Raw genomic sequence first — 24327 nt, 5'->3', positions numbered from 1 at the left:
TATCGTAATCAAATTAAAACTTTACAGTACTTACGATAGACGCTTAGTTGTAAAGTTTTGTCGTTTTGTAATTTTGAAACATTAATTAAAATTAACCGCTAAATAAAGTTTCGTAATAATTTCTCGAATACCACTAAATTACGTGTCTTTTTTCATAAGATTCAAAGTTTAATTTGGTTAAAATTGACTATCTTCGGTACAAGCTTTATGATTCATATTGTAAAAACATTGTTTGTCTTAAATAGATTTTAAAATGCTAATCAAATAATCGTGAATCAAAAATAGATAAGATTTGATAATGAATGATTACTCCATGTTATAACATAGATTGGAGTATAATGTTGTTTACATAGACCATGTTACCAACAGGTTTAGTTCATATTTATAACCTCATATCGACGTGGTCAGATTATAAATCAGTAATCTGATGTTTAAGGATATGTTTTATGTAGGATGTGTTTTGGATGAATCATTATTTTTTACTTTCAATTTGATTAATTTGTCGTAAACTTTTTCTACAAGATGGTATTTAAGTAATTGCTTAAAGCGGAGTGAGCCTATGTGTTACAAATAGTCAAGTTTAATCCAAACCTGTCATGAGGCATTGCTATCCAATAGTTGTTTTGCTTGTTGTCCTTTGTCTCAACATACAAACAACAGAATCCACCAGTGGTGAGTGTATTCAGTTTTTTTATATTATGAAGTCTTTATTGTAACTGTTATTTGTTAGGATTTTGTATTGACGTTAAACATTCATTGTTTAAAACAATACCTTGTATATCACATTACATTTGCTAAAAATAAAACCCTTCTTCAATAAAACAATGGTTAAAATATATATATGTATATTATATATTGTTTTATCTGTCATGCTTTTATGGTGGTTTTCACTTAAACTAAAGCTTTTTATTTTTTTCCGCAGAATGTGATAACGTGGTTTGTCCAGAACAAGTGATATGCCAACCTCCTAAAACTAAACTTGTGTTGCCTTATCCTGGGAAGGAAAAATGCTGTGTTAAAGTTGTATGCAGTAAGTATCTCTTTTGTATTACACTGCAAGTCTGAACCCATGCATTTGTTGTGTTCTTAATAAACATTACATTCATTCATTCATTCATTTAAAAATCATTGAGAAAATTTGATAATTATATAAAAAAAACACAAAAATGCTGCAAAAACTAATATTTTACTTTGTCTGCAACCTAGTTAAATAGCCTAATTTGCATAGGTTTGTTAAAACCAATTAAAAAGGGTTTCAGCAAAAATTCTTTAGTTGTAATTACATTCAATAGTTTCCATGAAATAGAACTCTGACAATCCATACAAGTGTCATGTATTTGTTTTCCGCAAAGCATTGCATTGTTCATCCCTTTGTTTTCCTAGTATGTGCCTTGTTTTCATGGAAAATATGAGGAGTTCTGCTGTGATAAGGGTTTTGTAATTGAGGTCGTAACTTGTTAAATTTCTTGTTATATTCCATGCAGATGTTTCAGCGTGACTAATTCTATTATAATGCGTAGAGAAAGAATTTTATTTCGAGAATTCTCACCTTTTTTGTTTTTTTTTAGCTTGCAAAGGAACAAATTCCGAACTGACTTCGTCAGGAAGTCGTGAAATCCAATACAGTAACTTGGAAAAACTGTATACTAACTGTACCTTGGTTAATGGAAATTTAGAGCTGACTGGTTTATTTCCATTTGGAAATATCACTACTATAGAATTTACAAAGGTAATCTATTTTTATTATACAATTTTTGAACGAAAAGTTACTCAAAGTTTAAAATAGAAAAATGTAAGTTGACTGTATCACATTTCGTCATTTAGTTCAAATGCTCCAGACTTTAAATTTTGAGATTCAATTATGTTTTGCACTTTTTGTAAAATGTTTATGTTTATATAGTTGTGGCAAAAAGATATGCCTTATTAATTAAATAAAATACTTTAAATAAATCTACATGCCGTTTTAAAATTTAGTGTTCTTAAACTAGTGGTTACCTAACTTTTGATCTATGACACAACTTTTGATCTTTATTTATTTAATAAAATTCAAGTGCCATTATACTGTAAGTAATAATCTATTTAAATAGTTCTGTGGTAAATTAAATATGTTCTCATGGTTATAACCCACGACTTCCCCTGTGCCTACATTTTAAGAACTATTGTCAATAATTGTCAAGACTATTGTACTATTATCTATTTATTTATAATTGTGTTGGTATGTAATATGTATATTAGGTATATATTTATTACTTTTACAGCATATTGAGCAAGTGACAGGCTACCTGTTGATATACCGCACAATAATGGATTCTATCAACCTCTCATCTCTGCGTCTAATAAGAGGACTCACACAATATTATATTGGTGTTGACTGTAGAACAAACTTAACATTGGCAAGAGATCAACCAGGTTATTCAGTATATGCAAACCGAATAACTGGTGATCAAAATTACTTGAGAGAATTATGGATGCCAAAACTGACAGGTTACTATGTAAAATAGTATAATTTCCGAAGTGTTTTAAATTTGCTATTGCACTGAAGTCAGTTAAGTTATATTATAAGCTGTATTGGCTTGACCTTGATAGGCTGTAAAATATATATGTATCAACAATAAGCCATTTATCCTATACCGAGTTTTTTAAATGTGTCATTGGAATAAAGTCAGTGAAGTTATCCTTTCCACCGCTTAAGGGTATACACATAATATAAGATATTAATCTTACGTTTATTCTTGTCCAAGGTGTCACTAGCTGTGCCTTTAAAACGTGACACCCAAGTTTATTATGACATGTTTGAATGTTTTCTTTCAAAACAAAACACTAAACCAGCCATTTAGCAATTAAGATTCATCAAACCTAATTTTAGCTATGCTACGTTAATGTCAGCATGATTTCAGAAAGCGAATTATACTGATTATCTAAATTATTTAACATTGAATATCTAAATGGACAAATGGTAGTCTACTCTAGTCTTGTTTCTAACTTTTCAAATTTTATATGTGTATGGCCTGTATATAAGTATATACATATGCTAAGTTACTTTTTCTTGTAGCCTATTCTTTACAAAGATAGCTTAGGCCGTACACTATAGGCTATAGAACATGATTGTAAATGTAAAATCATATTAAATATACCTTAACATTCTCAAATTGACCGTGTTACTCTACCGGTACCAGCATTATAAGAACTGGTTATTGTGGATTCATATATTTTTTTTATTTTTTTCCATATTCAAAAAAATTGTTTAAAAATACAGAAATATCTGCTGGGAATGTCTTTTTCACAAAATCAAGAATTTGCAACCTGGAGTCAATAAAATGGAGAGATGAAATTTTTAATGACGGAAGTCAAACCGTCGAAATTACAAATGATCCAGTTAGAGATAGATACTGTAAGTGAATAGGAAGCATTAATGACATCGGATACTAATATTTTATCATTAATAAGGTGACCCATGTCCAAGTGTCTGCAGAGATGATTCTGGCAGCACGCCTGTGAATCGGTGTTGGGGAAACTCTTCAGATCTGTGTCAGCTAAGTACGTCATAACTACTTCATTCTATACAGGCAGTTTTAATGAATTTCCATTGAGAAAAATTTCTTTACGGGGGTATATGGGCAATTTCTTTAATATATGCAATTAATTTTTCTCTTAGGCTAAGTTCTAGGAAGGTGAGAAGGAATTCGTACTCACAATAACAGATTTTTTTAAAAAACATTTACTTTTTATAATGGGGCAAATTGTTTATGGGGAATTAATCACCTTTTGCTATCAATAAAACTTGATTATCAGGAAATAAATATTTGGTTCATTTTGTGTGTAGGTTCTTGAAAATGAAAAGTCAAGTTTCGAAAAATTAGTTTTTTACCAGAACCATTAATATGTTGAGTGGAAAACTAGAACTTAAATCTTATGTAAAACTTTTCTACAGTTACGAAATCAAAATGTCGTCGGCAGTGTGGGAATGACAGGTGTAATGCTGGAGGAGCTTGTTGTAATGGGAAGTGTGCTGGGGGATGTTATGATAACATGCCAGCAACTGGTAACAAGGATAAGTGGTGCCATGTAAGTCACTCCTGATAGCTTAAAATATACTTGTTGACTTGTGATGTTGTTATGTGCAAGCTTAGATTTTGCTGATATTTGAGTGTACTGTTTTATTTAATAAGAAAAAAAAACAGGGGTGTATGAAATAGGACACCTGTGGTATGACTTCTGTAATTGCCTTGTCATGCGCTTATAAATAGGTTGCATTTATTTATGCCCCAGTGTATTTCTTAACCGTAAGTTAACTTTAATAACATAACTAGTTCACATATATACAAAATAGAATTTTGTGCAAATTTTAACCCTTTTCTAAAAAAATGAATAAAATGTTAACTTTAGTCGCTAATGTATTGAACATTTTAGGCTTGCAAAGATATGAATAACAACGGTACATGTGTTGAAGCTTGTCCACAAGGCACACAAATGAACCCCACATCCACAATAACTAAAACACCAAAAACTTATCAGTTTGCTCGATACTGTGTACCAAAGTGCCCATGTAAGTTATTGTATGTGAAGTTGTATGTGACTGTGGTTTAAATGGTTGTTTTTTCAGTCAATGTCCCTCAAACTACATCCTTCTGCCGCACCTATTGTCCTGAAGGGACTTTTGATTATAACAGCAACATTTGCGAACCTTGTGAAAATGGAAAATGTGAACATGGTAAGTTAACTTTAAAAAAAAAAATTTTTTCTAGCGCAAAACTGTGTTTTATTAAAAAAACATTGATTTTTCTGTCGTGTAGTGAGAGTTTGTTCACACACATGACATTTTTAATATATATATACCAGAAAATTAGTCTTAAAACATACCTCAAGAGTGGCAATAATAACAGCAGAGTGTTATAATTGAGTTTGCAAATCAATTCACTCCCATGCCAAGTTATTACGCAGGTCACAGGTCATATGATTTAAATGTCAGGTCAGCCAGGTGATGAGTTATTGCTTCCAAATACAAACTTGTAAAACGTATATGTATTTGTTAATGTACAGATTCTGTATCTGGTATAAAGTTACTTAATGTGGTGCTGCCATGTACATTGATGCAATCAGCCTTTAAATAAAACTAATAAACTGATAATAAAAAAAAAAACGTTTTAAAACAAATTTGACAAGTGATTGTTTTAATATAAAAGGGTTAGTTATTTTTTTTTGGGGGGGGGAGGGGGGCTGCCATGATACCCTAATGAATAAGTCCTCCGGCAACACATATATTTTAGAATTCAATGTGCTTTTTTACCATTTCCTTGTTATTACCAGTTTAATTGATATACTATCAGTCTAACACCAATTTATGTGGACCCTAACTATTCCCATATAATAAGCTGTACTAGTCAAGCTTGCATACGTTGCATTGATATCCATGTTAGGTGCCTTCATAAGTCACTACATTTATAAGTTAATTACGACCTGTAACATAATCATGTTTCTATAATTCTTACAGTATGTTATGGCCTTGGTGTTGGCCATGGACCCCTGAAGGACGATAAAGAAATCAATTCTGAAAATATCAAATATTTCAATAAGAATTGCACAATTATTGAAGGTTCCCTAAGTTTTCAAGCCTCAACATTTAATGGGTATGTTCAATGTCTAAAGAATATCTTCCTGGTAATTTTATTATCATAATGATGGCTTGTGTGAATGCCTGTATTATGTCAAATGTGTTCCTTTTGAGTACAACTACAAGTTTAAAGATATATATTAGGTGAAACAAATAATTTGTTTTTAATTTGGTTCTGATTTTGTTTAATGCATCTTCTATTTAAACTTTACAGTTGTAAATGTATATGACAGGTTTCCTTTAGTATAAGGTTCACAGTTATTTATAAGATTTTCTTTCAAATGTATTCTTTATTTAGATTTGATTTTAAAATATTTATGACTGCGAGATACTCTATGTTGCTCTAAGTTGGCACGGAAGTGTTACTATTTTAGGTGTGTCAAGTCTAATTGTTTAATTTTATCTTAACAGTCTTTATTTCGTTTAAGAACCAATCATCCATTAAACTACAAATAAACATCTGGTATTTGACAATAGAATTATGGCTGAATAAAATAATATTAATAATAATAAACCTTTTAATTTCCGTATGCATTAGGCAGATTTTAAATCGATTTTATATGTCACTCGCAAAAAGGAATTTCCTTAAGGTTTTTAGAAACCATTCGGTTTTCCAATTACTCACAATTCCTTTGGTTGTATTTGTAAAGATATATTCTATAGAAGGATATTGTACCTGCATTTATTTCCTGTGTGGTGGTAATGTGGTGTTAGTACCCAGTAAAGAGGTTAACAACAACCTTGCCACCAATGCTTTTAATTTTAGCACCATTTTGAAGGGCAAAGCTATTAACTACACTTAACCTGGATATATGTATGTAACTATGCTATCAATACATGTTTTAGCAAGCTTATAACAAAGTGTTTCTTAAAAAAACGATTTAAAAATAACGTATATTATTTTCTGAACATTACATTCTAAAGCTTTTAAAAATCATGTAAAGGACTAAAAGTTGAAATATTATTGAGAATTTGTTACAGAAAAATCGAAAAGACCTGTTGTGGGTATGTCACAATGAGCAATTATCACGCAACAAACTTATTTATTTGCTCAATTGTTTCGCTTTGACGTTAAACAGTTGCTGCTTAAAAAATGGCAGCGGAAACTTTTGTTTTGCCCGATTTTCTGTTCTTGCGTTTTAGTTCGTGCAGTTATGCAGTTGTGTAGCAAAGTGAGCATGGTGTGAGACATTTTCAGCTTGCTGGAAATTGAGTCTTACTCGAAAGTTTCAGCGACAAACAACTCAGGAAGTTGTTGGTGCCTCACACAGTATGTCGCTTCAATATGGAAACTTTCACTTCCCATATATCTCGCAAGCTAAGGCTTGTTACATACACGTGTCAAGATTTTAATATGAAATATATAGTACTGTGGGGTAAGATAGGATACCTTTAAAACATAATATCCAAATATCCTGATCACCTTTTAAACAATTAACAATGGTCTATGGGAGTCGTGAGGATACGGTTTCCAAATTCTTCGAATGTTCTTTGTTTACTACCAAGTGGAACGAGAAATAGAATGAGAAGATATCTCATCTTCTCCAACCCTGCTATATGTAATGTCATTCTGTTGTAACAAAGTTTGTTGCAATTGGAAATGGAAATTTTTATGGATTTTATTTAACTTGCTATAGATAATCGCAGGACTTTTATGTTTCAGCCTTTTGTTATAAACTGTGGCAACATTAAAAACATTGATTTGTATCGCAGCGTTTTATGTTTCAGCCATTTATTTTAAGTCTTTGCTTGGAGAAAAAGAACTTATGCGTGGCCATGTTCGATTTCTCTCAAGAAATTATTGATTTTCTGCATTTCTGTTTCAGTTTATCCTATTCCATCATTCAACACACTTGTTTTATTTTACTGTAATTCAACTAGCATTGATTTGCTTTACATTTGTAAAAGTTGATTTTTAACACGCAGGGACTCGTATTGCAGCATCGGCAAACTGAACAACCTGGAAATGTTGTCCGTGTTTGAAAACGTCAAAGAAATAACCGGTTACTTGGCATTTGATGAATGGCGAATGCACGACTTGTGTTTATTTAAGTAAGCGCGGGAGTATAGAGAGAAGACCAACAATACACTATGATATAATAGTTTATATGTTTATGCAAAAAGAAATGCTTTACTGAAAACATCTGTGCGCTAACTATAATATCGTAGTGGTATGTACATTCTACAGTGTAAGGTTAAGATCTTTAATGTACATAAATCTGACATAGACCCATGTTTGCTTAAACCAAACAATTCGCTGCTATAAATGTGGAATATCGGCAATAAAACATATGTTATATGAATATAATTGACACTTTCGTTTTTTACAGAAATCTAAAAAAGATTCGGGGCAAAGAATTAAAATCTGAGTTGTACAGTTTGTATGTTTATACAAATGATAAAAGCTTAAGGGAGCTGTGCTTGAACTCATTGGAAAACATTTATGATGGTACGTATTAAGAATAAACTTTATATATACATATATATATATTAATTTACAATAAACATATATTTATCATATTTTATTCCAGTAACTTTCTACATTCTCAATATAGTAAAATATAATATTTTAGACTATGGTATTATACAACTTAACCCTATTATAACTAAGTGTTTTGGATTACCATATAGTTGGAACTCATTTGACACTGACAGTTTATAACCCACTTACTCAGCTGCTACTTTAAAGTTCTTTTACTACTGCCATATAAATGCATCTTATGCTGTGTATTGGACTTGAGTCAAGTAAAAGTCAAGTCCTTTAGGTTTTAAAGCAAACATAAAGTCTGCAATTAATTTTGTTAATATAAACATATCATTTAGCTGGTTCACTGTTTTTTCCTGTTACTATGTTTTCTACTGTTTTCTGCCTTTTAACACCATGTTTTGGAGGGTATGCATGCATATTGTGTATACCTGCCTTTGCGTCTATAAATGTTTTGTAAATGCTGTATTAGCATAACTTCTTTCTTTTATGCAATTTGTAATGGAACAACACATTAGGTGCAGTTGCCATTGTAAGAAATAGCCATCTCTGCTTTGTTATGTCTATTGACTGGTTTCGTATTAAACATACGACACAAGGAGATGTCACTCGGGTGGATGCCATCCGATTTAATCGAGAATTAAGTTGTTGTAAGTTAAAAGTCATAACAACAACATACGTTTATCTCACACACTTGGCAATTTTATTTTATTCCTAAAATTTTAACTTTTGATTTCATACTATGTAGATGTGTAATACTTATGAATTATAATTTGTTTGTTATAACAAAGATAATTTATTAACATTAGTAATAATTGGTAATAACGCTCAGTTTGATGTAATTTGGTTTGTAAAAGCTGTGTTTTAATAAATCTCTAATATAAACAACCTAGAAAAATAACAATGTTTTGTAACAGATAATTTGTAACAATTAATATCTATGTTTAAAAAACTTACACTGTGTTTTCGTAACCGGTTTCTGTATTTTCTTTTCTAACAAAAATTGGTTGAACCCACAAATAACATTGTGGGTTGCAGGTTCTTTTTTTATTAATTAACTCTTTAACTATAACTATACAGGAGGAGTATTTTTAAGCAATGAGGTGAAGCTGTGTTTTACTAACACTATAAATTGGCCGGGGCTTTTCAACCAGGGCCATAACTATGTAGCCAACAATAAACCACCAAGTTCTTGTGGTGAGATGCGAAAGGAACATTATTTCTGTTCGTTACTTTCCATGCATGCCATTTATTGGTTGTCTGTGATAAGTTATAACCCCACTTTACCCACTGACATGACCGTAAGCCATTTCAAAGCCACATGAATATACAATGTCATTTTACAGTTGCAAATTACACACTGACAGACATACATAAACCACACATACCATGTTTGCTACAAACAACAAGCAACACATACAAACAAAAACTATTTGATTTTGTATATGTCCGCTGCACCAACGAATCATATGTTGTATTATTTATATTACTTTACATCCTATATCAAATTTTCAGTTGTTTATTTATTTTGCATGTTGTTGTTGTTATCAGGGGGTGTATTGGTGGTTAGGAATCCAAGATTGGGTCACACTGATACAATAACATGGGAAAATATATTCAGTGACTCTGGAAATCAAAATACAATGATTCTGCGTAATCAAAAGGAAGGTAACCAATTAAATGAGGGTGTATGTGTATACTACAGTGTGTAGTTGTTTGTAGACCAACATATGTGTAATAAGTCCTGCATTTGAGCATGCTTTACTTTTGTATTGTTTCTCATTTAATTTAGTTTCAAATTTATGTGCCTGTAATGCAAATATTTGTTCATTTTTATATGTAGTAGGGTAGGGGAAGATGGGACACCTTTTCATTCTATTTTCCCGTTACTTTTGGCAGTAAACAAAGAACATTCAAAGAAATATAAAACCGTATTCTCACGACTATCATAGACCATTGTTGATTGTTTAAAATACGATAAAGGTATTTGGATATTATGTGCTAAAGGTGTCCCTACTTCCCCACCCTATTATGTGAACATAACCCGTCAATAAAACATACTTTGTCGCACAGTACCTTGTCACACCATGTGCGATCAAAGCCAAGGATGTTGGGGCAGAGATGCAACAAATTGTGTTCGGTGTCAATATTACACAGATTATACGGATGTTAACGGACAACTCACCCCTGCATGGGTGACGGACCAAACAACAGGGTTGGCTGTTCCTGGTTATAACACAACAACATGTGTGGAGCAATGTAACCAAGAAAAAGGGTATATTATTTATGTGTTTTTTTATTCTTTATGGGTGAAGTCCTTGTCAAGGACCTGGGATTTAGGCCGGATTTGGCTCATTACCCTAACACTCGGAAAGCCCATTTAAGTCCTTCTTGCGAGCGGTGCCGCGACACCGCATCGGCGTCAGACGCGTGATATTGGCACCATTTTTTATCCTCGTGTGCTTACGAGTTACCACACTTTTCAACTTTGTGTATAATTTTTATTTTATATTGTCTTGACAAGGACACATATGCCGATCAGTTTTAGTACCGTTGCCGAGCATCGAACCGGGAACACTTTGGTTTCGATGCAGGCGTCTGAACCACTGAGCCATGGCTCCGGACAAAAATTTATGTGTTACGTAATCTATTCTCTGTGGGTGAGGTCTCGTGGGGCGGCCTGCCATGGGTCTTAGGATTTATGCCTGGATAGACCAATTACCACTTAATGTTTTAGGTATTACCAGTGTGTTTACATATCATTTATATTCCCAGGGTGTATGCCTCAAGTGATATGCGATGTCTTCCTTGTGATAGTGAATGCTTAAGCACTTGTAATGGACCAACTTCATATAACTGCACAAGGTATGTATAGTATAGTATGCAATATAATTTGAACTGTATAAAAAAATTTCTGAATGTTGTACTTAACAGTGGTTGCCAAAACTTCAAGCTCAATTCTCAATGTGTGCCATCTTGTCCACTAAACTATTATATTGGATTGAACAAAACTTGTTCAGCATGTAGTCCCAACTGTGTTGGCGGGTATGTTGTTGTTTTTTTTATATATAATTTAGAGAACTGAAATGTGAATGTGGTATAGATCCATTGAAGTGTTTCATATGAGTAATAGTTGTATTTTATTTCATTTGGATGAGGCCTTACTGCAAGGCAAGCTAGGTAACAGAGGATTTAGCCCAGAGTTGCCCATTACTATATTTTATAACATATAATATTAATTATTATCTTTATTTGTCTCTACGATTACGGTAGCCAAGATTAAATAATTTGAACAAAAAGACAGGATATAGCCACAAAACAACAGTTGTTAAAACACATTTACATTTAAAAACATATTTATTTTAATTGGAAGAAAATAAGCGTGATCGCTACAACTAGCAGACAAACCAGCCATTTATGTTTAATTATTACATAAAAAAATAGTTACACACCATCACTATGTACATGTATAATAAAATGATTAAATACCATATTAATATATATCTACTATATATAGATGTACTGGACCATTAGATATATATGGAGAAGGTGGTTGTTCATCATGTCATGTATCTATGGATGAAAAAACATCCGTATACACTGTAAGTATTAACATTTCTTGCTAGTATTAATTTATTTAGCTTTTTTTATTTGAAAAAAAGTGTGTTGTGTTAATCAAGTAGGTTTTGTGTCTGTTGGTGTTTTGTTACGATCTTATATTTTACAAGTTCTGCAGCAATTGTGTTCCACTCTGCATTTCCACAATGCCACTATCATGATCCATTGTATTATATCACAATATATCTGATTGACAAGCTCCTTTCTTTATCTGAGAATAATAACCTCAAGTAGCATGGATGATTGCACATGTACACTTTGTGTGAACACTCACGTTAATTTAAGCGAAAAGTTTGCCCTCTTTAGAACCCACTATGATTCCCACACAACAAGTTATATTTATCAATTATATCTCCCAGCACCGTGGAGCTAAATGTCCTTTTTGCTTGAATGACCAATTGAGAGAAACTTGTGCACATGGATGTACTTCGTTTAACAATACAGGCAGATTGCAATGTTACTACCTACCAAAGTAAGTATTATTATCTAAACAATAAAGTAAAGGTAGATATTACCTCTCAAACTACTGGCATTGGGTTTTAAACACAAAAAGATGTTTCTTTCAGTAACTGCTATTATACCAAACTAATAATCCGTGGTCGTTATGTACATTGTACAGTAATGGACCAACTGTTGCCTAAATCCCTAGTCACTCAATGTGAACTGCTAAATGACGTCACCCCTATAGAATATAATGTCACTGGTATTTTCTTTTTTAACTAATAGTCTACCACATAAGTTTACCAGGTGTATAACTTTTATTATGTTTTAACAGTAATTCAATCTAATATTACTATGCATAAGTATATGACTGAAATCATAAACAATGTTTATTTAACTGATTGAAAATTGCTTATATTTTGTTTGTATAAGAAACTGCTGATGATGGTTATTCGTAATATTCAATTTTATTTTTGTTCTCTTCTAATTTAGTAGTATATGATTCCTTCATTGTTTTTATAACGAAATAGTAGAGTTTTGTGTATGACTCTCTATAAGAAAGTTGTTTCTTGTTAATATCCTGGTCTGGAAAACTGTTTTTAGGTGCTAACAGTATCCCATCTTACCCTACAGTACTATGTAAGTATGTAATAAATACATTTGTCATACAGACCCGACATCACAGTTTACATCATCATTGGAGTTATGGTCTTCATATTTATATTTATTGTAATTAGTTGGGTTTTCTATAAACATCGAAAAACCATCAAACGAATGAGACAAACTATTGGTGAAACTATGGTTGGCGAGGTAAGCAACTTGTGTGCGTTGGTGGGCATTTAGGGGATTAATAGGCACCGTTTATTCCATATTTCCACAAAAATATGATTAATTTAGAAATGTGTTATGACTATTTTAAGTTTGTGCACAAAATGTTTACTTACCTGATGAAAGCTGACAAAATGTTGATTTCAATAAAATATACATCCGTTTTTATGTCATAAGATTATTAATTGGAAATATTCACAACACTTAAATTTAAGTAGAAAATAAGCTACCAGAAAATCACAAAAGAGTTACAATAGAGTAGATCTATAATTTTTGGAAGATTTTGTCGAGTTTTAGCAGAAGAGTGTTTATTATAATAAAAATGATGTCATTTTTATACATTGCTATTTTTGCTTGCCACAAAACAACTGATATAGTGGGCTGCGGAAAGATGGGACACCTTTTCATTCTATTTTCTCATTCAACTTAGTATTTAGTAGTAAACAAAGAACATTCAAAGAATTATGAAACCATATCCTCAAACGTCAGACCGATGGTAATTGTTTAAAACTTGTTCATGATACTTGGAAATAATGTGCTAAAGGTGTCCCGTCTTCCCCCATTCTACTTTATATTTTATTAAAACCAATGGTACAGGGTAATATCCACTAACAGTACATGTTAATATCCACGCACAGCGCATCCCACTTGAGCCTGAAGCCGTTCCTCTCACCCCAAGTGGTGCCGCACCTAACGTAGCTCAACTTAGAATTGTTAAAGAAAGCGAACTTGAGTTTCGAAAGATGTTGGGTTCTGGTGCATTTGGAACAGTGCAGAAAGCTATTTGGACTCCATTAAATATACAAGTATGTTAGCTATGCCATATTGAATGTATGTAATAATATTATTAATTCTAAAAGTAGGCTATATGTGTTTTTCTGAATAGGTTTATTGTTTAGGTCACTATGTCTGTCCATATTCTGAAATGTAACTAAACATTTTAAACTTTCGCTGTGCTAATGGACTAATTTTGTATAAAATGTTGTAATATTTATATTATTGTTTATATTACAAATCTGATTTATTTGCTACTGTTGCTAGAATGCAGAGTTCAGTTTAAAAACTGCTTATTAGTGGTAGCTGTTACATTTTTATTATGTTTTTTTTTGTGTTTAATTTACTGCACTAAAAAGACAACGACTCAATGCATAGCTAAAAAAATTACTATAAACCTTACATTTATTTTTACCATACGAAAAATGTCTAATGTTTTTTATTAATTTTAAAATATATAACAATACAGGGTGAAAAGGTAAAGATAGCAGTTGCTGTTAAAACTTTGAAAACATCAGAAGATTTGCTTCAATCTGCAAACAATGAGATAATGGATGTAAGTGATGTCATAATTCATATTATTATGTAATACAACAACTGACTCTGGCATCCTAGCTTAATTCTTCAGATGAACGAAAATATCCTTTGTTATATTTCATGTTTCATAATTTGCACAAAACTGGTGAGGCCCATGTGGTAGCACCCTGAGTGTTGGGTAATGGGCCAATCCTGGTCTAAATCCTAGGACACATGGCGTGCCACACTACGGGATCTCACCCACATATAATAGATACATAGTTTGCATAAATATTGTTATTTTAATAAATACAATATCTATGTATAGTATATCTTTATGTATGTATCATAGTTGATGTATACTGAAGTGAGATTCTCTATGTGGCATGTTATTGGACTGAGACTTACTTTAGAATTGACCCATTATACCAAAATTCTTATTGTTTACACTGCCTGTGTACAAATTTGTATGGTAAAATATGGGCCTTTTGTTCGTAGTATCGATGCCGATTAATCGGAGTTGTTGTCTTGTGTTATAGGAGGCTTACATGATGGCTTCGGTTGAATGTCCGTACCTGGTTCGTCTGCTTGGTATTTCAATGACTGAGCAAGTAGCTTTGATCACCCAACTTATGCCTCTTGGAAGTTTATTGGAATATGTAAGAAACCCAACCACACGAGACAGTATTCGCTCAAGACAAATATTATCGTGGTGTGTCCAAATAGCTAAGGTAAGAGACCAAATAAAATAAAAAAAATTGTAAAAAAAAAAAAATAAAATATTTTGTTAAAACATTTTTTTGGTATATTTAGTATTTTTAGGAAGAATTTTTTTAAATGCAATTTCATGTTGATATTTAGCAAGATATAACATATGTAACATTGTAACTTATATTCCGTGCATTGAATAGTTTAATACTCACCAGACATGTTATTACGTCACGGCACAAACCACGCTGTTTTACAAAAAGTGTTATGACTGTATATAACCTGGGAGTCGAAAAAATGATATTCCCTATAAATGAAAACTTGTTATTAAATTCCTGTGTATATTTAAGGTTTTAAAGCGCTAAAATAATAAAATATTTCTTGCTGGAATGTTATATAAAGCTATGTTTTCTTATTCGGGGTTATTTATGTATACCTCAATCTATTATGACTGTTGTATCTCAATTGTGGGGCCCTGATATAAAATATTATTTACCAAACATATAATTCATGGATACTACCAGTGTTTCTCAAACTTTTTTTATAGCGTTGGAATAATGAAAAATTTATTTAGGGGATGAAATATCTTGAAGAAAAACATCTCGTACATCGTGACCTCGCAGCTCGTAACGTGCTCGTAAAAACACCAAACCATGTCAAAATAACAGACTTCGGATTAGCGAAAATGCTTGACACAAAAGAGGAGATCTACCACGCAGAGGGTGGTAAGGTAGGTGTATGGTTCTTGAACTTTTGGTTCTTGAACTTTTGAGGTCACAGGTGTCAAAGGGGTAACCCAGAGTTTTTTGCTCTTGTAAAAGTAAAACACACCCACAAAGTTATATTTGTTTTTAAGAAAAGTATGTCTAACTATCCATGCTTGCATTAAATAAAGTTTGCCATCTATGGTGGCAAATTCCTGATGTGCTGTTTCATTTTTTTTTAAATATGTTGCATAGTACTTTGTTTTTGAATTATATCTATAAAAAACAACTTTTTGGTAAAAAAAATGTAATTAATTTCTAATCATGGCGCCACAGATCCAGCCAATGTTTTCAAATAAGTTGCAACAAAAGTCGAGTAAAAACTAAAACAAATATTCAGGGCCCTACAATTTTGAATTTTTTTTGGGGGGGGGCATATATTTATCTTATCAAGACAAATGGGTAAAAAGTATAACACTTTTTGCATAGCACCCCTTTTTTGCCTAAAACATGCCTCTTTAGAACTTGATGGACGTACTTTAACGTATTGAGAAATGACTAAACCTCCAAAAACAAAGAAATGGTCATTGTAACTGCAGTTTTATTGCAATAATTCACGAAACATATTTTTTTAAATAATAAAATACACCCTTTTACCCCTGCCCAAGTTCCTAGCTTGTGTAGAATACAACCTAACAATAAAGCCATTTAATTATTTTCAGCTTCCAATTAAATGGTTGGCCATTGAATGCATTACTGAACGTGAGTTTTCACATCTCTCCGATGTTTGGGCGTTTGGTGTTACGTGTTGGGAGTTATTGACGTTTGGAGCCAGACCTTACGAGGTAACTTATTATTTATAAATACTAAATACTTTTTGCAAAATTTTCTGCAATGTTTCTAATATTGATAAACATGAGTTTTCCGCAATACTGTGAAATTCATTTTCTAGAAATTATTGGTTTTGATTTTTTTAATAGAAAATAGCAATGTATAGAATATGCATTTTATTGACATATGCAAGGGTGTACAATGTAACCAGCCATACATAAAACAATCACCAAGAAAACTGCATATAGTAGGGTGCGGTAAGATGGGACACATTTTCATTCTATTTTCTAGTCCCATCTGGTACTAAACAAAGAACACTCAAAGAATTATAAAAGCAGATCCACAAGCAGACTCCCATAAAACGTTGTTAATTGCTTAAATCACAGTCAGGATATTTGGGTATTGTGTGCTAAAAGTGTCCTTTCTTGCCCCACCCTACTATACATTTTAATTCTTAAGCTGACACAAGGTGTATGAAATTAAAGACCTATGGTAAAAATTTTGCCCCAATATTGATTATGTAAAATGATTATAATTTACACCACATTATCAACGCAGGGTGTACGAGCTGTTGATGTTTTATCGTTGTTAGAACGTGGTGACAGATTACCCCAACCTGCAACTTCTACAATTGATATCTACATGGTTCTCGTTAAATGTAATTATCACTTATATTGTTATTCTATGTGGGTGTTGAACCGCGGCGTGGCACGCCTTGGTTTAAGCCAGGATTGGCCCATTAAACCTATAATGTCATGATGATCATTGTTACATTATGAATATACATTATGAATATTGTTACATTATGATTATATACAGGTTGGATGGTGGACAGATTATGTCGACCATCGTTTTCAAATCTTGTTGATGAATTTAGCAAAATGGCCGCCGACCCCAGCAGATTCGTTGTAATAAAGGTAAATCCCAATTTTGTGAATTATGATATTTTATTTTTATATATAAACCTATATTTTCTGACTCAGGGTTGTTTATGTATAACTACTGTGTTACACTTTTTTTGTCTGCTGGTAATTAATTACATTAATTTGCTTATCACCAAATTAAAACAACTTAAATTACAACATATAATAAAGCACAAAAGTAAAACATCAAACAAACACTTGTGACTTTTATATCTCAGTTGAGGTCCTAATATAAAATAATATTTACCAAATAATAGAAGTTAGTAGATACTAACAGTGGTTCTCAAACTTTTTTTACTTATGTTTATTATAGTTTGTATAGTACTAGGTGTAGCGACCAGCCGACCACGCTTATTTTTTCCAATTAAATGTAAATATGTTTTTAACTGTAAGCGTGTTTTAACAACTATTGTTTTGATGCTACATTCTGTCTTTTCATTTCGCTTTTCTTTTAAATCCTCACTACTATAATCGCGGACACAAATAAAAAAAAAGAGTTTTTTAAACAAACATATTATAATCAATGAATGACCCTCCTCCCCCCCTCCAGCATGATGACACAGACAACATCATGAGTCCAACATCAGTGGATGATGCTTCATTCTTCCGACAATTGATGGAGGATGAGAAGACAGCTGAGGAAGACCTCATCGCTGATGAACCGGATGAATATCTTCTTAATCTTAATCATCCCGATAATTTAGTAAGTTATCATTCAATTTCACATTCAAAAGAAAAAAACACATTTTTTTTAGTTTTTTTAGTGTTCAAACTTTCATTTCTTTTTTTTTTAGTAACCAGCAGTTTAAAATCCATAACTTATTTTAGTGCAAAATTATTTATATCTCTACTTCTGCATTTAATTAAAATATTCCTTTGCAAATGCATTGGTTTTTTAATTCATATATTTCGACCTTCACTAAATCTTTGTATTTGGATTTAAATACTTTTTCAGTTTAACATTTTTCTCATTTATTTTTGCTTGCAAGATTTGTTAGAGATGTTTGAGTTTATGTTATGCTGTGGTAGTAGTTTGTTGTTACTGTTATGTTGTGGTAGTTATTTCATTGTTCATAAACATATTTAGATATTGTAATATTCATATACACACTCAACTGCCAAAGTTGTGACTAAACTCATTGGTTTTGTTTAAATAATTGTAAAATCGTGCATGCCTATTTCTAATAATTGATTCCACCTCAAAACACGCAGTGACAAGCGTGATACATAACACTTTCCCTGTCTACACATCTCATGTTACCATCCTTCCTCTACAAAGGAAATTATACAATCTGTTCAATCATTGAGATGTCTCCATTGCATTTTCCCACCACTACTTTTACCATGCAAGTCATGCAGCATCCTATTCTATATAATCCTATAGCTATGGATTTAGGCAAAAACAAAAAAGCCTATCACCCAACCCATCCAACATACTGAGTTTGCATGCGTTTCATTTCATTTTCTTTTTATGATTTGATCAGCAGGTGAATGTTTACACACCGATGTCATCTGCCAATCATAATGATTCAGTGTCTAGTGTAAGTATTTCATACAAACCGCACCTTCTGCATGCAAACTAACTACTGCACCTTCTGCATGCAAACTAAAACATATTTAACTAAATAATATTAATTTGATCCAATATGCAATTCATATATGATTTATTCTGGCATTCAAGGAAAAAGATAGTTTTGAGTAAAAAATTTTGCAAAATTTTACCATTTTGCTCAATATCGTTAAGGTCGCTTAGCAGGCCCGTTGCAGTACTTGAGTTGGCCAAATACCCTCCAAAATTGTCTTTAATACATGTTGCATTTATTAAGTTTATGTTAAAACAAATGCCTTGGTACTCAAGTTTTTATAAGTTAATTAATCGTAAAAAAACAGGTTGTTGTCAACTAAAAAATGCTTGTTGTCAATTTTAAAACCTGATCATTTTTCCTCACTAATCAACTATTCCCAACTTTCTCATAATTGTTCCTTTTTTTTCCCAGACCCCAAAATTTTTAAATTTTTTTCAGTAAAAAATTCAGCCAAAAATTTTTTTGAATATTTTTAGACAAAAATTATTTGTTCCCCGCAGCCAAAATATGCGAACATCGCTCACGATCCTCCCCAACATCCGGATCAGGGAGCCCGGGATGCTCGGCTCTTCTCGAGGAACACTCCATCCTCGTTCCCTGAAAGTTCAACATCCTCCTCAACTGCTGGGATGCGAGCTGAGCCTCCCGTCACCCCACAAGCAGATCCGGATGATGTTTTCTCTGAAGTCGTTAACTCAGTGAAAACAGTTTCACCGCATCCAGCATCTGGTAAGTTGTCGTCTTTGTCTCATTGAGCAGAAATCTGCAAAACTGAGTAAATATTTAACAAAAAAGCCGCAAAACGTTATTGAATCTCAAAACGTACAGTCGTTTTAAATAAATGATGAAATATGATTCAGTTACATTCTTCTATTTTAACTCTGATTAATTTTTTTTTTATATTACACCTGGCCCAGTGGAGGTGGTTTGGGACACCACTGCTACAATTGTCAGAATATGTGTCCTTGGACAAGACACTTAATAGCAGTTGCTCCAACCCATCTCTCACTTATCGGTTGTCTAAATTGTCACATAAAAAAACAAGGAAAGAAAACATTAAATTTTTATATGTGGTAACTTGTAAGCAAACATGAGGTGTATGAAATAGATGTGAAACAACAATTAATGTTACTTCCACGCGAGGGTTACATTCTGAATAACACAAAACCATCTTCAAAGCGGCCGCAAACAGGAACAATATGTTAAATAACTTTGGGCATATTAGTGTAAAAAGGCTGCACATGTCTGTCATCAAGTAATATTTTACTGTGTAGACCTCATATGTATCGTAGATATAGTGCTTATTAATTTTTTGACATTGGTGCCAAAAGTTTTAAATCCAGGAGATAAATCTACCTAACCTGAGTAACCCTGCCCACCTGCCACCCCTTGAATGGCGCCTATCAATGTCTTGTCTGCCCTATCTTATCAGCTCCTAGTAATATGACATCACACAGCATTATTTCATCATTAACAGTTGAACAGCAAGCAACGAACAGAAAAGATTCCGAAGAAACACAAAGATACACTGAAGATCCAACAACAAAACGACCACTGTGTATGAAATTGTTACATTATATATAAATGTTAACTGGATTGTAGAATGGCGCTGTGGCTGAGTGGTTTAGGCGCTTGCCTAGTAACCAAGGGGTACTTGGTTCAATGCTCGACTTAGATATTAGTACTGATCGACGTGTGTTTTCTTGGGCAAGACATTTAATGTACAATAGTCCAACCCAGCAGTCACTAATTGATTGTCCAAAGGATCAGGAGCAATTGCAATTATGTGTCTTGCCCAAAGATATTCTCGTAATGGTAGCAGCAATGAGTCTTGAACCAGCAACCTTTAACTATTAACGCAATTTCAGTCCAAGAGCTGCTGTAGTTGATTTGTAATTTAAAGTTATGTCTTTTGACAAGATCAGTAGAATATAATGTAACCTTGCATTTCCTTTATTTCCTCAGTAGATGGAATGCAATCTCCCACCACTTTATACAAACCTAACCCAGGAGAAGTTGATGAAAATAACTATTTGCTTCCAACACCACTGAAAAAACAACCAGGTTTCTATATTTGCTTTATTTTTTGTTAATGCTGATAAAAACATTAATCTATCTTTATACTTTTTTTATTTATTTTATTTAGTTTTGATTAAATACCAAATTCAAACATCTATAAACTTTGATTATTTTTTTTTATATTGAATGAAATATATATTTCAGAAAATTGATTACTATTTTGTTCCTAGCAATATTTATTCCTTTGAAAAAAGTATGTTTTATTCTTATTTTTAGTAATATTTATTTCCTATCAAAATAAAGTTATGTTTTATTTTTAGTAATATTTATTTCTTATAAAAACAAAGTTATATTTTATTTTTATTTACTTTATTAATGATAGTCTTTTAAGCTATGATCACGTATGTATTGATTCTGCATTTTTTATTCTTTTGTTGCAACTGCATGTTCAATACTTTCAGATTACTTTGATCCCTCACATGTCCCTTCAGAACCCCAGCCATCACCTTTGTTATGTAATGAAACGTATGTCGAGGGTGATTCATTACCCGAATCCCGTCCTTACCCAGGTCAACTGGACAATGGGTACGCCCCTATCTGTGGAAGTCCGCAAGAACATCATGATTATGTGAACACTGATAGTGAGGCGAGGAACCCAATGTGGTTTTCGAACGAAGAATATATGGCAACTGACAGTGGGATAGGGGAGGACGTTCAGTCGTTACTTTCGCGCGGCAACACTGCAAATCGTGGGCAACGACGATCTAACCAATCACAATCCTCTGTTGATGACAGCGAACAAATATTCTTACAAAAAGACGCTGAGGTTCCGTACCGGCCGCAACAGAATCGAGATTCGTCTCCAGATTCGCAGAAACTTAATGAAACTTCGCTTAATAATCCCGAGTATATGTTCCTTAACCCTGGTAGTAGTGGCCACCCACAAACGTAGTGACTTTTAATTATTTTTATTAGATCATGTTTTTTGAATGTCATTTCGTGATCAAAATGAAAGAACGGCATCAGCAGTGATATGGGTTTTAATTAAGTCAGTGTTAATTCTTATTTTCTGATAGAAGTATAAGCATCACCCGCTATGTCTTCACATATGTTGTATATATGCTTGTGGTTTTACTAATTATCCCAAGGCTTAGTTTTATTCCTTTATCTTTTTCACGTTGGATAAATGTTGTGCCATCAGCAATCAGAAGTTACTTGATTCGAATTCCAAATGTTTCGTGCCAAGTCAAACGCCACTGTTACTTCTTATTGTGATTTTTCCTACAAAACTTCTCATTCTATCATGGCACTTAACAACAAACACATTTTTTTGGAGATATTTATGGTACAAAGTTATCAATAGTACAAGTTTCCAAGCTGCCATATATACACGTTTACTTTTTTAACATGTATAGTACAGTGAGCATGATTTTGAAATATGCCAAGGCAAATTGGATAATTTAAAGGTAAGTTTTCACTCAACTTACCTAAAAATGTAAATGCAGTTTTTTTTTACAGGTGTATATTGTAATACTGAAAGTATGGTGTACATATTATTATATGTTTGTTTATTTCAGTCTAGCCATGCATTACTTGCTGTGTGTCACAGCGCAAATAAAACAGCACGATATTTCTTTGTTGTGGTCAGATTTTCAATTGGTATCTATTCATAAGGGAGGTAATGGGCCAATCGTGGCCTAAATCTAGGCTAGGGCCCTGGTGTGATACATTGCGGGACCTCACCCACATAGTACAATCTGTTCATGAGTTTTTGATAAAATAATTTATAATACTTTTAAATTAAATCAATACAACTTACTGTGTTTAGGATAAGTGCCTCTGTTGTGACTTGCATAAAATTAGGATCAAAAACTAAAATTGTTTTTGAAAAAAATCTATGGTGGACAAAACTATGTGTGTTGGAAACTATTCGTACATGAAGTATATTCTTTAAGTTTGTCATCATATTTCTATTTAGTCTCTGCTTGGTATGTTTGTTGTGATATGTTCTACAGTTATGATAATGACTCACTTATGAGTAAAACTAAATCACAAGAATAACATCCAGAATGTTGTAAAATTGGTTTATGCTTACCTGCAAATACATTACATATAGTAGAGTGGTGGAAGAAATAACATATTTAGCACATTTTATCTAAACATCCGTGTTTTAAACAATTAATACCATTTTAAGAAAGTCGTCAGGATATGGTTTTATAATTCTTTGAATGTTCTTTGTTTAATACAAAATGGAATGAGAAAATAGAATAAAAGGCGTCTCATCTTCCCCCACCCTACTATATGCCGTAATAACAATGTAAATAAATACAATACATAAACTTTAACAAACCACACGGTAGTTTTGTGTTACTTGTATATTTATTCCCCATATAACAATATATACATTTACAATTTCAATACATTATACCCTATGCTTGTAGAACCATAGTAAACCACGCGTGATGTTCCATTTACATGCAAGTGTGATGAAATAAATAATGAACAATAAGACCATTGGAGAAAGTAGGGCAACTGTTTTTTTCACAAATGGGAGAACTGTGAAGAAACAAGATTATTTGGTAAATTTTATTTCTAACACTATCATAGAGAAAGAGAGATATAGTTGGTCGGAGTAAGACGGGCCCCTTTTCATTTTATTTTCTCGTTCCATTTGGTGGTAAACAAGGAACATTCAAAGAATTATAAAACCATATCCTCACGACTCCAATAGACTGTTGTTATTTGATTTAAACACAATCGGGATATTATGTGTTAAAGGTGTCCCGTCTTCACCAACCCTTTACACACACCCCTACTATAATACTCCAGCATTGGTAACTATTAGACAATGCATCACTTGTGGGTAAGGGTTATAGTAAGTGTCATTATGGTTATTTTTACTAAATTTATGAATGTTGTTTCTATTAGTTGGAACAATTTCCATTAGGTGTAATGACAAAGGATACATGTAATGAATATAACATGCTTTATTCTCACATAGCAAAAAACGACAGTCGTTAAAACACAGGTGTTCTGTTTTATACACTTCATGCCAGCTTACAAATTAGCATGTATGTTACTTTGCGGGTGATAATTTGTTTTTTGGGTCTTGACAAAGGATACATAGACATATCAGTATCGAACCAGGTATCCTGTCTGGCCCCGTGGCAAAGTGGTTAGCGCGCCTGCCTGTATCCTAAAGGTAATGGGTTCAAGGCTTGATGCTGCTACCATTGTGGGCGTATGTGTCCATGGGCCAGACACTTAAAGGCAATTGCTCCAA

At 32.6% G+C, this 24327-nt stretch overlaps 2 protein-coding genes across 9 annotated transcripts in view; one reads left to right on the top strand and one right to left on the bottom strand.

Annotated features, from left to right (window-relative positions):
- The first annotated feature begins 487 nt into the window (after window positions 1-487).
- egfr1 (epidermal growth factor receptor) lies at window positions 488-22678 on the top strand. Of its 8 annotated transcripts, none has more exons than XM_018815785.2 (33): window positions 488-672; window positions 923-1030; window positions 1569-1729; window positions 2259-2484; window positions 3257-3391; window positions 3448-3537; window positions 3932-4065; window positions 4411-4546; window positions 4604-4711; window positions 5492-5627; window positions 7538-7663; window positions 7942-8060; window positions 9177-9293; window positions 9648-9764; window positions 10170-10371; window positions 10872-10961; window positions 11031-11141; window positions 11614-11698; window positions 12074-12186; window positions 12827-12965; window positions 13622-13789; window positions 14227-14313; window positions 14813-15004; window positions 15556-15711; window positions 16408-16530; window positions 17075-17174; window positions 17336-17433; window positions 17990-18142; window positions 18927-18980; window positions 19526-19754; window positions 20503-20583; window positions 20991-21089; window positions 21506-22678. In XM_018815785.2, exons 1-33 carry the CDS (start codon window positions 597-599, stop codon window positions 21994-21996), a joined length of 4560 nt encoding a protein of 1519 aa, XP_018671330.1. In that variant the 5' UTR covers window positions 488-596; the 3' UTR covers window positions 21997-22678.
- A 726-nt stretch (window positions 22679-23404) lies between these two features.
- Window positions 23405-24327, bottom strand: part of LOC100175882 (protein unc-50 homolog) — a 7266-nt gene continuing 6343 nt past the window's right edge. Inside the window, exon 8 of the mRNA XM_009863213.3 lies at window positions 23405-23600. Coding sequence (XP_009861515.1) covers window positions 23467-23600 — 134 coding nt within the window. The 3' untranslated portion in view covers window positions 23405-23466. The remainder of the gene's footprint in view (window positions 23601-24327) is intronic.

The sequence above is a fragment of the Ciona intestinalis genome, unplaced genomic scaffold (assembly GCF_000224145.3).
Source record: "Ciona intestinalis unplaced genomic scaffold, KH HT000103.2, whole genome shotgun sequence".
Taxonomy (NCBI): Eukaryota; Metazoa; Chordata; class Ascidiacea; order Phlebobranchia; family Cionidae; genus Ciona; species Ciona intestinalis.
This window is presented reverse-complemented; position numbering and strand designations above follow the sequence as displayed.

Coding starts and splice junctions, on each gene's coding strand:
- egfr1 (XM_018815784.2), top strand. CDS start 597: ATGAGGCATTGCTATCCAATAGTTGTTTTGCTTGTTGTCCTTTGTCTC. Junction 19,755..20,502: donor TTCACCGCATCCAGCATCTG/GTAAGTTGTCGT, acceptor CATCATTAACAG/TTGAACAGCAAGCAACGAAC. Junction 21,090..21,505: donor ACCACTGAAAAAACAACCAG/GTTTCTATATTT, acceptor CAATACTTTCAG/ATTACTTTGATCCCTCACAT.